At 54.0% G+C, this 20380-nt stretch overlaps 3 protein-coding genes across 19 annotated transcripts in view; 2 read left to right on the top strand and 1 right to left on the bottom strand.

Moving 5' to 3' along the window:
- EZH1 (enhancer of zeste 1 polycomb repressive complex 2 subunit) overlaps positions 1-3085 on the top strand; it is a 45434-nt gene extending 42349 nt beyond the window's left edge. For 12 of the 14 annotated variants that reach the window (XM_077968989.1, XM_015119723.3, XM_077968991.1 and 9 more), the window contains 2 exons: positions 398-482; positions 764-3084. In XM_077968989.1, the coding sequence (XP_077825115.1) occupies positions 398-482; positions 764-824 (146 nt within the window). In that variant the 3' untranslated portion in view covers positions 825-3084. 14 annotated transcript variants of the gene reach the window in all.
- Positions 1-20380, top strand: part of PSMC3IP (PSMC3 interacting protein) — a 146577-nt gene that overhangs the window by 14890 nt on the left and 111307 nt on the right. The window lies entirely within an intron of this gene.
- On the bottom strand, positions 3361-20307 carry CNTNAP1 (contactin associated protein 1). 4 transcript variants are annotated; one of them, XM_077968487.1, is made up of 25 exons: positions 19731-19827; positions 19223-19627; positions 18993-19094; positions 18686-18879; positions 17780-17927; positions 17486-17689; positions 16751-16935; positions 15826-15969; positions 14896-15157; positions 14270-14419; positions 13834-14005; positions 13255-13361; positions 12675-12794; positions 11939-12142; positions 11584-11740; positions 11366-11493; positions 10889-11074; positions 10155-10376; positions 9658-9897; positions 7561-7914; positions 7284-7411; positions 6060-6153; positions 5626-5871; positions 5474-5521; positions 3362-4715 (listed from the first exon to the last, which is right to left on the bottom strand). In XM_077968487.1, the coding sequence occupies exons 4-25, from the start codon at positions 18818-18820 to the stop codon at positions 4435-4437; spliced, it is 3915 nt and encodes a 1304-aa protein (XP_077824613.1). In that variant the 5' UTR covers positions 18821-18879; positions 18993-19094; positions 19223-19627; positions 19731-19827; the 3' UTR covers positions 3362-4434.

Below are 20380 nucleotides of genomic sequence, written 5' to 3'. Positions count from 1 at the left end.
ACTAAAAATACAAAAATCAGCTGGGCGTGGTGGTATGCACCTGTAGTCCCAGCTACTCAGGTGGCTGAGGCACAAGAATCACTTAACCCTGGAGGCGGAGGTTACAGTGAGCCAAGAGGTTGCAGTGAGCCAGGCTGGAGTGCCACGGCACTCCAGCCTGGGCAACAGAACAAGACTCTGTCTCAAAAAAAAAAAAAAACCACTAATAATAATAAAGATAATTTTTCTGCCATAATAACAGATCTAAAAGCATAGAGGCAACTACCGTATTGACTACTTCGTAATTCCATTTGATTCATGTTTTCACTGGGAATTTGGAGAAAATCAACCCAGAAGCCTACTGGTTATTGATTTGGAGTTGGGTAGGAACCTAGCCTTGGGTTTATCCTGCTTGCAGTGGTCATGGTGAATGGAGACCATCGGATTGGGATCTTTGCCAAGAGGGCAATTCAAGCTGGCGAAGAGCTCTTCTTTGATTACAGGTGAGGTGCCAGTAATGGTCCTTGGGTTGTGGCCCCGGAACTGGAAAGAGAGGCGTTGGAATAGATTTGGAGGCTCAGGGAGGGTAATGGGGATGGAGGAGAGTCTTCCGGTGAACAAGGCTGTGTCCCTTGTTCTGATATCTGGTGCCTTGCCTCAGAAGTGGGACCATTGTAAACAGCCGTTAAGGAGTGGGAGGGGAAGTGAAACGGAAGGGGACTCCGCCTTTTCAATCACAAAAGTCATGAGAGTAACCTGGTTCCTCCTCCCTGCTCTGGGACAGGTACAGCCAAGCTGATGCTCTCAAGTACGTGGGGATCGAGAGGGAGACCGACGTGCTTTAGCCCTCCCAGGCCCCATGGCAGCATTTATGGTAGCGGCACTGTCTTGGCTTTCATGCTCACACCACTGCTGCTCGAGTCTCCTGCACTGTGTCTCCCACACTGAGAAACCCCCCACCCACTCCCTCTGTAGTGAGGCCTCTGCCATGTCAAGTGGGCACAAAACTGTCTCAATGAGAGGGGAGACAGAGGCAGCTAGGGCTTGGTCTCCCAGGAGAGAGTTGCAGAAATGGGAGACTTTCTCTGGCCTCAGAGGAAGTGAGCACAGGCTGGAGTAGATGACTTATATGTGATTTCGTGTCGGCTCCCCAGGTTGTGGGCCTCAGGAATCAACTTAGGCAGTTCCCCACAAGCACTAGCCTGTAATTGTAGCTTTCCCCATCAGGCGTCCCTATGTCATTGGGGTGCAGGCAAACCTCTGTGATCCGAAGACCTGGAGAGGACAGGCTAAGTGAAGCGTGGTCCCTGGACCCTACAAGTGGTCTGGGTTAGAGGCAGGCCTGGCAGGCAGCACAGACTGAACTCAGAGGTAGACGGGTCACCTTACTACCTCCTCCCTTGTGGCAGGGCTCAAACTGAAAGAGTGTGGGTTCTAAATACAGGCATTTGAGGCTTGGGGAAGGAAAGCTATGCCATCCTTCCTTGGCCAGAGAGGGAGAACCAGCCAGATGATAGTAGTTAAACTGCTATGCTTGGGCCCAGGAGGCTTTGAGAAAGCCTTCTCTGTGTACTCTGGAGATAGACGGAGAAGTGTTTTCAGATTCCTGGGAGCAGACGCCAGTGCCCAGCTCTCCAAAGTTCTGGCTTAGCAGCTGCAGGCAGGCATTATGCTGCTATTGAAGAAGCATTAGGGGTGTGCCTGGCAGGTGTGAGCACCCTGGCTCGCTGGATTTGTAGGTGTTTTCAGGCCTTCCATTCCCCATAGAGGCAAGGCCCAACGGCCAGTGTTGCTTATCTCTTCAGGGTAGGCAGGCATAGGCCTGGACTAGAGAGGAGAAAGATTGGTGTAATCTGCTTTCCTGTCTGTAGTGCCTGCTGTTTGGAAAGGGTGAGTTGGAATATGTGTTCCAAGTTGGGTGAGGGGCTAAATTGCACGTGTTTAGGCTGGCATCCCGTGTGCAGGGCATACTGGTGGAGGGTATGTGAAGTGGGAGAAGAAGCAGGTAGACCACCTGTTCCAGGCTGTGGTGCCACCCTCTCTGGGATTCATGCAGAGCAAAGCACTTTAACCATTTATTTTAGAAGGTCTATAGATTGGGGTAGAGTTTGGGCTAAGGTCTCTAGGGTCCCTGCCCAAATCCCACTCCTGAGGGAGGGGGAAGAAGAGAGAGCGGGAGATTCTCTTCCAGTCCTGTCTCATCTCCTGGGAGAGGCAGAGGAGCGAGCTTCACACAGAATTTCATGTGAATGGGGCCAGCAAGAGCTGCCCTGTGTCCACGGCAGGTGTGCCAGGCTGGCTGGGAACAAGGAATAGTGTGCTGGGTAGAAAGGGCGTGGGCGGGTGTAGATTGGCCTGGGAGTGTTATAGTAGGGAGCAGGCTTCTTCCTTCTTTCTGAGACTCGCAGCCCCCACTTCTTCCCACTCCACTGGTTGTCCCATGAAGGAAGAAGTGGGGTTCCCCCTGACCCAGCTGCCTCTTAGGGTTTGGTGTGAGACATGCACACACACTCACACGCTCTCACTCACCACACTGGAGGGCACACATGCATCCCGCACTCAGCAACTCCTGACAGAAAGCTCTTCCCACCCAAATAGGCCAGGCCCCAGCATGATCCTGAAATCTGCATCTGCCGTGGTTTGTATTCATTGTGCATATCAGGGATACCCTCAAGCTGGACTGTGGGCTCCAAATTACTCATAGAGGAGAAAACCGGAGAAAGATGAAGAGGAGGAGTTAGGTCTGTTTGAAATGCCAGGGGCTGGCCATGAGGAATAGGTGAAAAAAAACTTTTCACCAGCCTTTGAGAGACTAGACTGACCCTACCCTTCCCTCAGTGAGCAGAATCACTGTGGTCAGTCTCCTCCTGTCCCAGCTTCAGTTCATGAATACTCCTGTTCCTCCAGTTTCCCATCCTTTGTCCCTGCTGTCCCCCACTTTTAAAGATGGGTCTCAACCCCTCCCCACCACGTCATGATGGATGGGGCAAGGTGGTGGGGACTGGGGGAGCCTGGTATACATGCGGCTTCATTGCCAATAAATTTCACGCACTTTAAAAGTCCTGTGGCTTGTGACCTCTTATCTGAATAAAGTGTTAGAATCCATTTTGGCAAGCTGTGTACTGTGTGCTTTGGGGCTGGAAGGATCCAGGGATGGGGTCCAGGAGCAGGTCGGGCCAAAGCATCAGCATTCTGATCCCCACTTACCCACTGAGGTCTGGCAAAGGGGGAGATGGGGGGTCCGGCAAGAGCCAGTCAAGCCCCTGGAAGGTGATGTAAGGATTCTGAGAGCTCCTTCTAGAAATTCCTGAGCCCTCAGGTTAGTTCCCTTAAAATCATCCCACTTATCCCCTAACCACGACGCCAGCTACCACACACAGACTGGGGCTCTGCCACTCTGCTTTATTGGAACGGCTCCGTGTCTGAGAGCACAGCAGGCTCAACCCTGCTTCAGAGTGGAGGCCGGACCAGGCTGGTGAGTGACCAGCAGGACTCATGAGACTTCCAACACAGGAGAGGCAAACTACGGACTGTGGGCACAGCACAGCACAGGACAGCACGGCCAATTGAGCTTTTCTTTTATATATAAACAAATACTTTAAAAATTCGAATAATATATAGAGTTTCTCTAGAGAGAGACTTTGCAACAAAAAATACATATAAAGAATATGACCTCCTGGGTAAATGAAGCAGCATCTCTGAGCGGAGGAAAGAGGGCTCCTCATGCACTGGAGGGGGCGAAGCCTTTGGACAGGCACCAAGGCCGTTGCATATCTTGGAAAAGGGTGGAGGAGTAGAGGGCTGGCTAATCAGGGTATCTGCATTATTTTCTCTACATTGCAGGTTTTTTATGGCTTTGGCTAAAGCAAGTGAAGCAGCGGAGGTACTAAGGTGCTAAACTGAGGCCTCTTGGTCTCTGTGTAAAAACCAAAGGAGGGGGGCAGGGGACAGCCATCAAGCCCTCTCGAGCCCCCAGCTGAGTGGAAGCAGATGGAAGATCTTCTTCAGGGCAGGGGGGAGGCTGGGGGATAGGGTTTAGCAGCCTCCTCCCCCCATACCCTCTGCAGCCCTGCACTCCCACACATCTGTCCCTGCTGATAGTGTCTATTGGAAGGGAGACAGTTAATCTCCCCTACACTGTTGTTAATCCCTGACAGCAGCTGGGACAGAGATGGCAGGAAAGACCTATGTCAACCCCACGAGACTTCTTTGGGGCAAACAGCCAGGAGCCTGGGGAAACAGGGATGAGCAGGGCATTGGTTTAGGCAGTGAGGCTCGGCCACTCCCTTGGGTCCCATCTATAGCTCTGCCCACCAAACTTGGCGGGGGCATGGGGGTATCCTCTGGATGAGCAGAGCCAGCTAAGAGAAGCCAAATGTCCCTGATCGGGTGGGGGAGAGGCAGGACTCGGGGAATTTCAGAGGAGTTGTAATTGGTCCCAGAAGCCCTTCTGACTTATTCAGACCTGGACTCCTCCAGGATCTGGGGTAGGTTCTGATCCCGAGGGCCAGGGGCTGGGGCTGGGGCTGGGGCTGAGGCTGGAGCTTGGGTGGGAGCTGGTGTAGGGGTGGGCGCCTGGGCAGGGCCTGAAGTGGGTAGGGGAGGTTTGCTGCCAGGATGGTACTCGTGGGCAGCTTTGGGCTCGTTGGTATGGTAGGAGCCCTTGTAGCGATGATTTTGCAGATAGAAGAGCACCAACATTCCCACCAGCCCCAGCAGCAGAAAGGCCACCAAAACTGAAAGGAAGAAAAGGGACAATTCAGATCTTTGGGATTTCACCTATATACACACTGACGCACACACACGCGCATGCACACATGCACCAATATTCCCACCGGCCCCAGCAGCAGAAAGGCCAACAAAACCGAAAGGAAGAAAAGGGACAATTCAGGGCAGATCTTTGGGATCTCACCTGTATACACACACACACACACACACTTTGGGATTTCACCTGTATACACACACACACACTCTTTGGGATTTCACCTGTATACACACACACACACTCTTTGGGATTTCACCTGTATATACACACACACACACACACACACACACACATACCTACTTTTGGCCAAAAGCATAATATATGACACTCAGCTAGCTGTTCGACCACACTAAGCTCATCTCAAGTGTCTGGCAGGTTTGAATTCCTGGCTTACCCCCTGCCACCTTCTGTTTCTAATATTCTTTTTCCACATCCCTGGTAGTTACCCCAATTTCTCATCTCTCTAGGTGTTACTGTATCCCCATTTTCCCATCCCTTAGCTATAGCCCCATTTTAATATTTTATTTAAAAATCTGTAGCATCCTCAACATTTAAAAATCTCTGCCCAGTTATATGGCACCTTCAGAACAGCCTGTCTTATCATCCTTTGTGCCATCATGCATCTAGTGCCTTTGCCATCCTGCAGCCTTGGGGATCAGGGGCAGGGAAAGGATGCTGACAGTCAGAGGGTAGTCTTGGGAGGTCAGCTTAGTGATCAGTGCTACTCACAGCCTAAAAGTATGGCAACCCATCCTTCATCATGGTAGTACGGGAAGTCTGGAGAGGAGAAACCACCAGTTAGGAGATGCCTCCTCCATGTTAAGAATCATTTCCCTTTCCTGGCATCCCTCCCTTCCATCCTCTGTGTCCTGGGAATGTACCTGGGGGCAGATACCAGGGATCAAGCTCAGGTGGCACCTCTGAAACAAGACGTGGCATAGCTCCGCAATTAGATTCGGACAGTTCTCCCTGAACTCGAAGGGCTTCAGCTAGCTCAGCAGTCATGGGTCGAGGGGTTCGGAAGTGGGTCTTGAGGGGAGCCACATTGTTGAATCGAACACCAGACAGGCAGCCCGAGAAACCTGGGGTGTTGTAGCGCTGGATCTCCGGGTCAATGACTCCTGTCTCTGAGGGAGAGGCAGGCCCAGAAAGAGGGACTTGGACCCAAAGGCCCTGCCACTCTCACTGTCCACAGGTTTCCCACTCATCTTTCCCACCGCCCTCATAGCCATTCCCAGGGCCTTCAGTTTCCTTGAGGATCCAGGAACATATCCCACAGCTCCTTGCCTAAAACGCGTCCGCACCTGCAGCTTACCCATCACACGCCCTAGATACAAGGCCTTGGGTGAGTCCAACTGGCTGTCCACCAACAGCGAGAACTTCTGCTCTGTCAGTGGGAAGTAGTCCACCTGAGGTGGGGAGTGGGAGGGTGATGAGGGAGCGGGGACCACAAGCAGATGCCTGTGGGCTGGACTGGAGCTGTGTGGACCCTGGGAATATACTTGGGGGCAGATACTGGAGATCTCTCATTCTGTCCAAACTGGCGGTGCCAGCTGGGTGAGTCCTAGCTCAGTCTGAAGTGGGCAACTCCTGGGCCTAGATGTAGGATTTGGTATATATATATATTTATTTTTTTATTTTTTTATTTTATTCATTAAATATTTTGTGAAGACGATGTCTTGCTATGTTGCTCAGGTTGGTCTCAAACTCCTGGCCTCAAGCAATCCTCCCACTTCAGCCTCCCAAAGTGTTGGGATTACAGGTGTGAGCCACTGCACCTGGCCTATATATTTTTTAAAAACCTGGTTTTGAGCCCCATCTTTGCAGCTTACCAGCAGTTTGACTTTTGGTAAACTACCTTACTTTCCTTTTTTTTTTTTTTTGAGATGGAGTCTCACTCTGTCCCCTAGGCCTGGAGTGCAGTGGCACGATCTCAGCTCACTGCAACCTCCGCCTCCCAGGTTCAAGCAATTTTCCTGCCTCAGCCTCCTGAGTAGCTGAAACCACTTTACTTTCTGAGGCTGTTTACTGATTTGTAAAACACTTAAATAAGAATGCCTACTGTCTGGCTGGGCGTGGTGGCTCATGCCTATAATCTCAGCACTTTGGGAGGCCAAGGCAGGTGGATCATCTGAAGTCGGGTGTTTGAAACCAGCCTGACCAACATGGAGAAACACTGTCTCTACTAAAAATACAAAATTAGCTGGGGCATCGTGGCGCATGCCTGTAATCTCAGCTGCGCAGGAGGCTGGGGCAGGAGAATCGCTTGAACCTGGGAGGCAGAGGTTGCAGTGAGCCGAGATCACACCATTACACTCCAGCCTGGGCAACAAGAGCAAAACTCCATCTCAAAAAAAAAAAAAAAAATGCCTGTTGTCCTCTTGGAGCTATTGTGAGGGTTACATGAGGTGACACACATGAAAATCCTCTATACATTCAAATGTGATCTACAAATGTTGAGTATTTGATGTTTTCCTGGATGCCACAACCGAGATCATGAGGTTATGATCTGAACTGGCTCACCTCCCTCTATGCATACCTGGATGAAGAGGTTCCGGTAAACACGGGTGATGTTGACACTGTGGGGCTGGCCGTCGGTCACTGGGCGGGTGGTTAGCTGGTACACGTAGGGGCTGGTGCCCAGCTGATAGCGTAGCTGAAGGGTCCCTGTGGGGTGCAGAGAAGAAATTCAGGGTCTCATCTCCCATGACCCCTATCTTCTAACAGCACATAGTCCTTGTATTTGTGAATCAATAGGAGAATTAGGGGCACCTGGGTGAAGCTGGAGTGGGGTGAGAGAGCCCCGGAGAGCTTACCATCATCCTTGATGAGCACAGCCATGTAGTCACGAACAAAGGAACTGACGTAGAGCAGGACAGCGGGGGCAGAGCTGGTGCTGAAGCTGAAGGAGACTTCCTCTCCCGTAACATTGTAGACAGGCCCACGGTAACCGGGCACAGGCCGACCAGGCCGGGGGTAGTCAGGCAGGCGGTACCCGGGGCCATGGTAGCCAGGCACATAGCCCGGAGTATCATAGCCCGGGATGTAGCCAGGCTCATAGCCTGGCACCGGCCGGCTCAGCATGTGGGAGAACTCCCTGGCTGCAGAGCGCAGCGCTGACTGTAGGTTGTAGCGCATCCAGGTGCCCGGCTCAAAGAAACCACCAATATCTGCAGGTAGAAGCAGGGAAGTCAGGGCCCCACACTGCTCGCTCCCCAATTCAGAGGTTTTATGTCATCCATACACACATCCTGAGACTTCAGTTTCTGCCACCCTCACAACCCTCCATTTACTTTTAGGTTCCTTTGAGCCCCTCTGTCACAGAACAGACTCTTACAGCCATGGGAAACTTGAGATCATCTGATCCAACCCCTGCATTTTACAACTGGGGAAACAGGCTCAGAGATGAGGAGTGACTTGCTTAAATATACACAGTAACACCGGGCACAGTGGCTTACGCCTGTAATCCCAGCACTTTGGGAGGCCGAGGCAGGCAGATCATCTGAGGTCAGGAGTTCGAGAACAGCCTGACCAACGTGGCAAAACCCCATCTCTACTAAAAATACAAAACTTAGCTAGGTGTAGTAGTGCATGCCTGTAATCCCTGCTACTATAGGAAGGCCAAGGCAGGAGAATTGCTTGAACCCAGGGGGCAGAGGTTGCAGTGAGCCAAGATCGTGCCACTGCATGCCAGCCTGGGTGACAGAGTGAGACTCTGTCTCACAAAAAAAAAAAAAAAGACAAACAGTAAGGGGACAGCCAAGATCAGAATGGGGATATCCTGACCCCATGTAGTATATGTGCCACTACTCACACTTCCAAACCAGCACCAGAAATCTGTTGGTCCTTAAATCTCGTATCTCCCTAGTCCCCCACACTCCTCCCACCAGTAACCCATCTGCCCATACATCCTCCCTATAGGCCAGCCTTAGGGAGGATGCAGTCTTGCTATGTGTGTAGAATCTTGCTATGGGGAATGTCAAGGCTCACCTTAACCAAGAACCAAGTCATTGACGTGTTTTAGGAATGCAGCAATTATCAAATACATTTACAAGAGAGTGCGCCTATGTTACCATGGTGATGGTGGGAAGGTGGGGAAGCAATTTGCTTTTTTTTTTTTTTTTTGTAGACGCAGTCCTTGCTGCGTCCGCCAGGCTGGAGTGCAGTGGCACGATCATAGCTCACTGCAGCCTTGACCTAGGTGCAAGTGATCCTCCCACTTCAGCCTCCCGAGTAGCTAGGCCTAAGTGTGCACCACCATGCCCAGCTAATTAAGAAATTTCTTTTTTGGCTGGGCGCGGTGGCTCAAACCTGTAATCCCAGCACTTTGGGAGGCTGAGGCAGGCGGATCACAAGGTCAAGAGTTCGAGACCAGCCTGGCCAATGTGGTGAAAGCCCATCTCCACTAAAAATACAAAAATTAGCCATGCATAGTGGTGCACACCTGTAGTCCCAGCTACTCGGGAGGCTAAAGCAAAGGAATCGCTTGAACCAGGTGGAGGTTGCAGTGAGCCGGGTTCACGCCACTGCACTCCAGCCTGGGTGACAGAGTGAGATTCCATCTCAGAAAAAAAAAAAAGAATTTTTTTTTGTAGAGACAGGGTCTTGCCACGTTGCCCAGGCTGGTCTCGAACTCCTAGCCTCAAGCAGTCCTCCCACCTTGGGCTCCCAAAGCATGCTTGGTGATTTTGATCTCTTTTTGCACCAGCTATCTGTACTATCCCTTCCTTGTCCATGCCTTTGGAGTCACCCATCATCTTCAACTGCCTGACTCCCCAAACTCAGAGCTCAGGAATCCAGGGACAACTCTAATTTTCCATGATGTGGGCTTTACATGCTATTTCCTTCCCTGCCCTCCCTACATCCCATTACACCCTATGGCTTCCTGTTGCCCTGTAACCAGCAGCACTGACCGTGGTTGCAGTATGGCCCATCAAAAGCCGTGAGGTCACAGTCACATGTGTAGTAGCTATAGCGCTCCACGCAGCGGCCTCCATGGAAACAGGGGAGCCGGGGGTGGGCACAGTGGCCTGTACAGTTGGGTGAGGTTCCCTCAGAGGCATTGGCACGGCCCTCCAGGTTCAGAGTCACTCCATTCAGACGCATGGCCCTCAAGCAACCCACAAAGGGGCGTCTCTTAAGCTCTGCAGATCCTGGAAAGGGTAGGCAACAGGTCAAGAAATGGAGGCAGAGCCAGAGACAGGAGTAAGTATTGTAGTTGGAAAGGGAGCCAAGGGGGCTGGAAGAATAGAATAGAATACAAAGGCCTGGAGGGACAAGTGAGACCCTGGCTTGCTCTGAAGCAGAGAGGACTGGCACCTAAGACAGAGGCTCCTGGAAACAAGGCAAGCGGCCTTGGAGGGTGGGAAGGTAAAGGAGGCTTCAGACTTGCCTCTGGGTTGCTGCTCACCCACATAGAGGGGCTGGTCATACTCCATCCAGATGTAGGTCTGCAGTGGCATAGGCCGCAGAACCCAGGGCCGGTGATCCACTCGGAGCCGGGCCTGCTTCACGTTGATTTCAGCCCGGACCAGGTGCCACTCGTCATCGTTGAACTCAAAGTCGTCTGAGTGTACTGTGAGATTCTCATCCCCATTCCCCACATCAAAGGCGAAGACCACATCCCGGGATGCTGGACAGTGTCATGCAGGGTGGGGGAGAAAAGGACTCAGACCTACAAGATCCTTCATGGATTCCTTGTCTAATACAACCTCTTTACCTCACCTCTTTGGAGCTTCTTGAATATCCCTCCAATTTATCTGTAGCTTACAATGAAACTTACCAACTGCTTAAAACCTCATACCCTTCGTCTCTCCCCACATCACAGATCCCTGAAACCAGCTTCCCAGCCTCACCTCCCAGGCTAGAAGCATGGCTAATCAGCGGTGAGAGGGACTCGAAGGTCTAGCTTCCTTATGTACAAGGAAGGGACTTAAGGCCAAGAGAAGCCAAGTGAGTGTCTAGGGTCACCTGAGCAGCCATCAAGACCGAGTGAGGGCTAGAACCCAGGGTATCTCAACCCTTCCCATGCTGCCTGTCAAAAGGGCATCTGCCGTTGGCTCCAACCGCAGCCTGCACCTGCCCATGTCTCCCCAGACAGCACTTTCATCTACCCCGAGGCCCTCCCACAGTCTGCCTGCTCACTGTTGAGTTCCACCCGCACATAAGGTCGGCGCCACTGGCAGTAAGGGCCCCCCATATTCTCTAGGAAGACTCCCGAGGGAGCAGAGGTCCTGAAGTAGAAGGAGACATCCAGGCTGTGGTTGGCACGGATTGGGGGGAAGCGTAGTGCAGCCCCAGTGTGGAAGGAAATGGTGTTCCAGGAATTTCCTACAAAAGCAGATGGAGGAGGGTCTCGTCAGGGAGATTGGAGGGTGGAAGAGGAAGAGAACCTGGGGTTGGGGGCAGGGGAAGTCGGGCAAAGGGGGAGAGTTTGAGGTGATGGAGGGGAGACTAAGGAGTGGAATGAAAGAGCAGCGAGGTGCAGAGTGGCAATGAGATCACAGCAGGAGCTGGGGGTCGGGCACCCCAGCTAGAGACCCCCGGTGACTCATGCAGCCTAGCTTTTGGAAACTGGAGAGTCAGCTCTGGGAGGGCACACAAAAGGCGATTGCCACTCACGATCGCCATAACAGCGCAAAGGCCTCAGGAAGAACTGGGCCTCGGAAGTGGAGCGGTTCGTATCCCCTATCACCACCTGAGTGACAGGCAGATGGTCCACAAAGGTCAGCAGTCCCTTGTCAGTTCTCCTGTGGGGGCAGGTTTCCATGGCTCAGACCCAGCCACTCAGCTCCCCCGCCCGCCGGAGTCCTAAAAACCCTGTCTCTTTGCCCCCTCACCACTGGGGCTGGTCGGCATCACAGTTGCAGTACAAGGCAGGGTCCACACAGCTCCGGTCCAGACCACAGGCACAGCGCTGGATCCCAGGCTGGGAGCCTCCCCAGTAGAAGTGCTGCTCCTCATTTCGGCCAATCCAAAAGCTGTAGGGGTAGCCTCCTGGGGAAGAGGTGCAGGCAGCTTCCAGGCCCTGTCCCTCCGTTAGCCTCTGGGCTCCTCTCACCCTTCCAACCAGCCCAGACCCCTCCTTGAATCTTCCAACCCAAAGCCCCAGCTAGCTCTCTGGCTTCCTTCTCCCAGGCCCCCACTGGTGTCTCCTCCAGTTCTCCCACCTCCCTCCCTGACCCCAGCCCTAACCTGCAGTGTTGAGCAGCCGGGAATTGTAGCAGGAGAACTCGATCCACTGTTCACAATGCTGGGAAGCATTGGCAAGGGCACTGACTTCCTCCCAGGATGCATTCCAGTACTGGATAGCCCCCAGGAATGGCCGCTCCATGCTGGAACCTGTCACTCGAGTTGTCCACAGCCTGTCATGTCGCACAACTGTCCACGCTCGGTTCTCTGGGAGACAAGAGGGGACAGAGCTTTGGCTGGAGTTGGGCATTCTCTACCCATCTCCCTGCCCACCTTCACCACTGCTGCTGCAACTCAGAGCCACTGAACGTGGCCAGCAGCTCCATTGCACCTCTGCCCTGGGCACTCTGCATTGTAGGCTGGAAATGAGATAGCTGGAATGGGTAAGGAAGCTGGAATTTACTTTTTTTTTTTTTTTTTTTGAGACAGAGTCTCACTCTGTTGCCCAGGATGAAGTCCAATGGTGCTATCTTAGCTCACTGCAACCTCCACCTCCCAAGTTCAAGTAATTCTCCTGCCTCAGCCTCCCGAGCAGCTTCCCAAAGTGCTGGGAGTACAGGGTGAGCCACTGCACCTGGCGTGGGATTTATTTTTAAGGCTAGGTTACAAATTCCTCAGTATCCCCTTATCCTCTGTCCTCCTTTACCCCACCTGTGTAGTCTAACTGCCCCCACCACCACCACCACCACTCTATCCTTCCCGGTTCCCTCCTCACCCACCACCCATCAGAAACACTTACCTCGGATATCACAGTACACTACAAATGGCTTCAGGGGGCCACTGCCATCAGGATCAATAGTGAAGTTTCCAGAAGTTTTCCCACTGAGCCGATAAGCCTCACAGGATTCCTTATACAAAGCTGGCAGATAGTAAGGTGAGACAAAGGCAGTTAGAGAGTTAGAGGGCTGGCCGGGTGCAGTGGCTCAGGTCTGTAATCCCAGCACTTTGGGAGGCCGAGGTGATGGATCACCTAAGGTCAGGAGTTCGGGACCAGCCTGGCCAACATGGTGAAACCCCATCTCTACTAAAAATACAAAAATTAGCTAGGCGTGGTGGTGTGCACCTGTAGTCCCAGCTACTTGGGAGGCTGAAGTAGGAGAATCGCTTGAACCTCAGAGGCAGAGGTTTCAGTGAGCCCAGATGGCACCACTGCACTCCATCCTGGGCAACAGAGTGAGACTCTGTCTCAAAAAACCAAAAACAAAAAGAGAGAGGGCTGGAAGGGCCATCCTCACCATCTCTAGCAGCCTCATGATCCCCAGCAACCTTCTCCTGACCTCCCTTGTCCCTGACTCTCCCCCATACTGCATCTGGCTTACGTGTGTGGCAGGTCTCTCCCTTATAGCCCGTGAGTTCGCAGTAGCAGATGAAGTCATCCCAAGACTGGTAGCAGCGTCCATCATGCTCACACATGTTAGGGCTGCACCTAGGGAAGGGGTCAGGACCAAGGGAAAGAGCCTTACTGGGAGCTGGAGAGGGGGTCTGATCCTTGCAAGCTTCACTCCCAGCTCCTTGAAGCCCCAGAACCCAGCGAGACACACCCCGCCTAGCCAGCCGGGTGTAAGCCCAGATGCAGGGGCACTAGGCAGTCCTCGGGGCTCAAGTACTACTGTTCCCCCTTCCTGAAAACAGCAAAACATGCCTTATTCTACCCCCATCTTCCCCCCCGCACAAAAAACCCCTCTAGGACCAAAAACAGATGTGTCATTTCCATCCTGAGCGTGTATCACCTTAAGGGAGGAAATCAGAGGTAAAAGATCAAAGAAGAATCATCCCCAAGCAGGGGACTAAGGAGCAGAGACAAGGAGAAGGGAGACTATTGAGAAAGGCCATTCCTACTGGGAGACCAGGGAAGAGGGCTTTGGAGGGGTCACCTCTTGTTAGGGGCTCCTGGGTACCTATCAGTGATGCCACATGTATCAAAAAGGACCTCAGCATAGAATCCAAGCCGCCGGAACTCCACCAGAGTCAGGTTGACCAGCTGACCATCCACCTTGAGCAGCTCCATGCAGCCATGGAATGCCGTCTGGTTGGAGTGGCAGTCCCATCGACTGGCTGGCTTGGGACAACCTGGAGCAACCACCCCGTGAGACCCTCTCCAGGGGAGACCCCAAAGACCCTCCCCCAGGGAGATGCCAAGGGGGTGCCAGACATAAAGGAAGAAAGGGGACTAGACCCAAAGTGTAGATGGCAATGACCTTCTACTCCCCAAGGCCCCAGAGAGGAAAGAGGGCTTGCTCCCTCCAAAATTCTCCATATGGCCCCATCTGGGTGGACTTAGATGGAGCCTTCCCACCCAGAAACAGAGATCTGGTCAGGTTGGCCCTCACTTACCCCCAAAGAAATATGAGGTCCCTGTCCGGATCAGCAGTGGGTATGACACCCTGACCTCTGCCCCCTCCACATCATCAATGCTGATGACTGCATGGTTTTCCTGTGCCACAAAATTCACCTCGTGCCAAAAGCCATCGTTCAGTCGGTACCCTGGACAAGAATGGATGATAGTGTGGGTGGAGGCAAGCAGCAACTAGGCTAGAAGAATGTCCTGAGTGGGGAAGCAGCCCCACTGTGTCCCAGGAGCAGCCTGTGTGCCCCTGTGATTACACTTCTCACACCCAGTGGAGACCTCTCTGAATGCCTCTTCATTATCCATGACCCAGCAACTGCCACAGAGTCTGCACAGTTATAAATGAGTAACGATCTCCAGGGGCCCTCTGGAACTGGAGAATACCAGGACTCCCAGGCCTCCCCCTTCTCCAAGAATCCTTAGTCCCTCAGATCCGCCTCCTCACTGCCTCCAGCCACTCCCATCTTTTCCCAGTACCCTGGGGCTTCCTGCCCTGCGCCCTTCACTCCCTCTCCCCTCACCAGAATGTAAAGGCCTCAGTCCAGGCCTACAACTTTCTCGGGCTCCTCTACCCTTCTTTTCTCTGCTTGTGCCTCCCCCGAAACGCCCTCACCAGCAGCGAACTGAAGCTTCTTTCGGCCGCTCTGCGCGATGGACACGTTGACCTGCCCTTCGCTGAGTGTCAGCTCCACGTGGCCCAGCCCGTCCCCCAGACGAGAGAAAAGGAGAAGCCCGGTGAGGTCCCAGGTGCGGAAGCGAAATGAGACTGCCAGACGGCCGCGGCGTGGGAAACCGGGCACTTGAACGAAGTTGTGAGGGCCTCCGAAGTTGATAGGGTGCGGTACCGGGTCCAGGCAACGAAACGCCACCTTACCCTAGGGGCACAAGCGAAGACGCATCAACACCCGTGAGCCGCCTCTGCCTCAGCTGGGATTCGGTTTTCACACTGGTCTAAGACCCTGGTCACCGCCCTCCTTCGGTGTTGGCGGGGGTGAGATCTCCAACCAGGACATGACCCCATCCCCTCCAAGCTCGTCCATCTGTGGAGGGGGCCCCAACCCAGTCGGCCCTCGGAACTCTGCTCGCTTGCTCTCGCTGATCTCCACCGTCTGCTAGGCAACCGCTTCTCTCCTTCCAGTATCGAGAGGCAATTTCGGGCCACAGACCAGGCTCCTGCCAGCTTCCCGACAAAGCTCCAGAGTCGGAGAGGGGTGAGGGGGGCATATCAAAGAAACCATCGATTCAAGTCCCTACTCAGTCACTGTGCAGCTGCACGACCCCTGGTCAAGCCACCCCCTGTCTCTGCGCCTTACGCTCCCATCTGTGAACCAAGGTGATTGGACCCGACCACGGCTTCTTAACGAGGGGCCTGCGTGGCTCGTGCACCTCAAGTGAGACCCGCTCTCCTCCCAACTTGAGCATTTGGCTGGGGACTGAGGGATCCTCCGCTTTTATCTGATGTTCAATATCTCTTCCCGCTCCACCTCTTTGCTTTCCACGAGGCTTTGGTATCCTGTCCTCCCAGACCCCCCTGCCCACTGGCCTCGAAGGTGATCCGGGAATGGCGCCGCACAGCCAGGTCTGCGATGTTGACGCGATTGAAGATTACGTTTTCTATGCAGCCGCGGAAGTTATGCCGATAGGCTAGATTCTTCCGCGCGGCGCCCACCAGTCCTCCGATGAACATCTGCGGGAGAGGTGGGAATGAGGTCCCTTAGGCACAGGAGCGCGCCTGCCTTTCTCGCGCATCCCCGCCGTATGCGTTCCCAAACGCCAGGTGGGGCTTTGTAAAAGATTTGAAACACACATTTCCCCAGCGTCGGTACTAAAGCTTGCTAGGCCTTTCAAGGCTCGAGTTCAAGCTCTGACTCCAACACAAATCTGCTGCACGCCCTTGGGCAAGTCAATTAGCCTGCCTGGGATTCTTATCTGCAGATGGGGTCAGGGTCTTTAACAACTCCACAAAGTTGTGGGAGGATCCAAGGGACAATTTTCCTACCTTGCCTAGTCCCCAAAATCTGGATTTCCAAACCCCACCTCATTAGTTCTGAAATGGTGCCTGGAAGTCTGCATGCTAACACCAACACCCACAAAAAAAAAAAAAAAAAAAAAAAAAACAAAAAAAAAAAAAAAACGGTCTTTTTCTGGTGAGCGGCAAGTTTGCCAAGGGCTGCTAGGATATTCAGGAATTGGAATACGAGGTCTTTAAAAAATAATCTTTTTTTTTTAAATAGAGGTAGGATGTCACTGTGTTGCCCTGGTGGGTCTTGAACACCTGGCCTCAAGCAATCCTCCCACCTCAGCTTCCCAAAGTGCTGGGATTACAGGCATGAGCCACCACCCACAGCCTGAATGTGAGGTCTTACCTCTGAGAGACAGAGAAAGAGAGAGAGAGAGAGAGACCGACCTGCACTCACTCATCCAGCATCCTGCCCCTACCACGAAATAGCACCTCCCTAGTCTCTCACCTCAGTGTCCAGGTTCAGCCTCTCGAAGTCTCCATTGAGAATAAAGCGCTGCACATAGCCGTCCAGGGTGAAATTTACGTCGCGGCCAAATCGGTCCACCCGCACGTAGTGCCAGTGCTGGTCATTGAGGACTCCGCCAGCGCTCACGGTGGTGTGACCTGGTCTTGGCTGGATGGGACTGCTGCCTGAGGGTGGGGCAGGACAGAGTAAGACCTCAAGCCAGGAGAACTCCATGGAGTCCAAGCTCCTAGGCAGAGCAGCCTGTAACAAAGCCCAGGGCAAGCAGGGAGAGTGGGCTAATAGATAAACAGCCATTGGTGAGTGTGTGACAGGGTAAGCCATTTAGCCTGGCTTCCTGTCTGTGAAAGTGGGAACACATGAGCTGCTTCTATTTCATCGCGCGGGTGTTATGAAAAGCTAATGAGATACTGTGTGTGTGTGTGTGTGTGTGTGTGTGTGTGTGTGTGTGTGTACAAGGAAGGAACTGAGGCTCGGAAGTGCCCCATCCGAGGTCACATCTCTGGGTAGTGGTAGAGCTGAGACTGGAATCCAGTTCTCACTCCGACTCCAGTGTTTTGCTAGCACCAAATACTACAAGAAAGGCGTAGTTTGGTCCAGGCCTTAGAGAAGTGGAAGACCAGGCGTGAGCGCGGCTGCGCGGAGGAGATGCTGCGAGGAGGGCGGTGAGAGAACTTCAGGGGTTGACCCCTCATCGCACCCGGCCGCCGAGCTCACCCAGGCTCATGTGCAGCAGCAGGTGTGCCCCCTCCAGCTCGATCGTCACGTAGTCGCCCTGGGCGCCCTCGGCGTGCAGCAGAAGCCCGTCCTTCTCCTCGGTCTTGAAGCTGAAGGCGAACACGTCCCACAGGCTTCGGCTGACCCCTCGTGGGAAGCGGTATGAGATGGCATCGTCACCGTCGAAATAGAGTATGTCGGACTCTGCGCAAAGGAGCAAAGGACCGTAGATGGGCCGGGGACTGGGGAGGCTGTCTGTCTCCCGGGCCCCCTCCGCGCTCTCTGCATGCTTACTGTATGGGCAGCCGTAGAGGCCGAGCCTCAAGCCGATCTTGCCGCGTGGGTTCCAGGCCAGGGGCACGATGCGGATGTAGCGCGCGGTGAAGTGGTAGTGCAGGTCATGGCGCACCAACGCAGACTCGTTCACGTTACCAAAGAAGGTCTGAGGAGGTGGGAGAGAGTAGTAACCACGTTCCACCCTCTACTTATTTTTTTATTTTATTTTTTGAGACAGAGTCTCCCTCTGTCGCCCAGGCTGGAGTGCAGTGGTGCGATCTCAGCTCACTGCAACCTCTGCCTCCCGGGTTCAAACAATTCTCTGCCTCAGCCTCCCGAGTAGCTAGGATTACAGGCGTCCACCACTACGCCCGGCTAATTTTTTTTTTTTCCCGTAGAGACGGGGTTTCACCATGTTGGCCAGGCTGGTCTTGAACTCCTGACCTAGTGATCCACCTGCCTTGGCCTCCCAAAATGCCAGGATTACAGGCGGGAGCCACTGCACCCGGACCCCCTCTGCTTCTTTCTCCATAGCCTTCCAGCCCACAACTTTCACACCCAGCCAATCTCGACTTCTGGAAAGTAAATACTCTTTGGTCTCCCCTGCTAGGCGGCTTTGCCTGGTCAGTTTCCATAAAGTGTCCTCTCACACCATCCTATTATTTCCTCAGACCTGAAATCAAATGTCACCTCCTTAGGAAGCTCTCCCAGATTTTACCCTAAAGTGTCTTAAACCCTGTGAACCGAGTGTTTCGTGCACGTCCTAAGTTGACAGCCCCTCTGGACAGAGTCCCTGGAGTGGAGTCACTGCTCCTCGTCCATGCCCTCACCACCACCCCCTCCATTTTCCCAGAGGCTGGTGCCCCTCCAGAGCCTGGAGCAGAGGAAGCTCCCCAACTGTTACCGCCTTGGTGCCCAGAGTACCGAGTTGTGCCCTCGCTGGTAGAACGGTGTCCAGCTGTCCACTCGGTCGCCATAGAGCAGCATGTAACGTGTGACCCAGTCCCAAGAATTAAAGGAGCCTTGTGTCGCCACGGCCCGGATCCGGTGCTTCTTCATTAAGTCTATCTGGAGCCAGGGATTCGGATCCCCAATCCGTGGTGACCACCCGCTTATGCCTATAGAAGAGACAAGAGCTTTAACCGGCTATCCTTCTCCCCGAAGCCCTCCAGAGACCCCTACCCTGCCGCGGTGCGCTGCCAGTTCACAGCTGATGTTCCGCGGAGCTCACCGTGCAGCCTGGCGAATCGCGGGGCCGTAAGGAGACTGTAGTAGGAGGAGGCGCCCAGGGAGCGTGCATAGAGGGGACCCACCAGCTCCTCGTCGCAGCCGTCTAGGGTAGGGAAACCGACATGTTAGCGCTAACACCTCCCAGGCCCTTCCAAAGGCCCGCCCACTTAGCCACCGAAGCTTCCCTTCTCTGCCCCCAGCCACCACCCCCAGAGGCACGCCCAGCTCTACCTTAAAGCCATCTATTCAATCCTGGCTGCAGCAACAGCTGCATGCTCAGAGGAGGCTGCCTTCTCCTTCTAGGGAAACCCCTAGGCTACACCTATAGGCCCAAGGCCAGACCCTCCCTAGCTAGCCCAATACCTGCCCTGGTTTAGTACTTCCCCAAACTCAATCCTAAACCTCAGCATCTTCCAGAACCTAAGTCAGCCCAAGACACCAATCCAGCTCCAACCCTAGCCTCAATCCCACTCGGCCCCCAAAACCTGCACCATCCCCAAATACAGGCCTTGTACCCAACCTCAGCCAGTCCTAGCACCATCACCAGCTCCATGTCCAGCCTTAGCACCAGTCAGGGGCACCAGCTCCTGCTTGGATCCCAGCCACAAAACCCAGCCCCAGCCACAAACCCCAGCCCTAGCCACAAACCCCACTCCTTGGCCAGCTCCAAAGTCCAGCCTCAAGCCCTGGAAAAACCTTAATCCTAGTCTCGGTCACCAGTATACACTTATCCCCCAGCCCTAGCCTCAAACCCAGGCACCAGCTCCTGCTTGGATCCCATCCCCAAATCCCTGCCCGGCTGACTTCATCCTCGCCCCGGAGCCCAGCCCCAGCCCCCGGGCGCGCGCGGCAGCCTCAGAGCTGCAATGCGGAGCGCGGGGGAGAGGCAGGAAAAGAGGAAAAGATGAGAGCCAGCGGGCGCGCGCCGGCCGGGAAGGACCCGCGACCACCCAGCCGCAATGCGGTGCGGGGCCGCCCTGCAGGCTCTGGACACCTGGGCCCAACCCCACCTGCCTCCAAGCCCAACACTCACAGTAGCCCCAGCCCTCGGCTTCTGAGACCGCGGCGAGCAGGATGCAGAAGAGCCGGAGACGCATCATGCAGGGCTGACGGTCCCGGCAGCCGCCTCCCTGTGAACGGCTCCGGCTATGGCTCGAGTTCTGGCTTGGGCTCCAAGCTCTTCTCCTGGGGTTTGCAGCAGACGGCTCTCTCCTCCTTACCGACCCCTCCCTCCCTCTTTCCTTTCGCCCCCAAGCGCTCTCTCTCTCTTCTCTCTTCTCTTCTCTTCTCTTCTCTTCTCTTCTCTTCTCTCTCTCTCTCTCTCTCTCTCTCTCTCTCTCTCTCTCGCTGTCGTTCCTGGTCCTCCGCTCTCTCTTCTCCTTTCCACCC

Source organism: Macaca mulatta, chromosome 16, assembly GCF_049350105.2.
Source record: "Macaca mulatta isolate MMU2019108-1 chromosome 16, T2T-MMU8v2.0, whole genome shotgun sequence".
Taxonomy (NCBI): Eukaryota; Metazoa; Chordata; class Mammalia; order Primates; family Cercopithecidae; genus Macaca; species Macaca mulatta.
Note: the sequence above shows the minus strand (reverse complement) of the source record. Positions and strands in the feature narration are given on the sequence as shown.

Excerpts from the sequence above, each read along its gene's own strand:
- CNTNAP1 (XM_077968487.1), bottom strand. The coding sequence starts at position 18,820 with ATGAAGAAGCACCGGATCCGGGCCGTGGCGACACAAGGCTCCTTTAAT. Across the intron at positions 10,377-10,888 it reads TGTGCGGGTGGAACTCAACA|CATCCCGGGATGTGGTCTTC; the intron begins GTGAGCAGGCAG and ends GACACTGTCCAG. Across the intron at positions 7,915-9,657 it reads TGGGCCATACTGCAACCACG|ATATTGGTGGTTTCTTTGAG; the intron begins GTCAGTGCTGCT and ends TTCTACCTGCAG.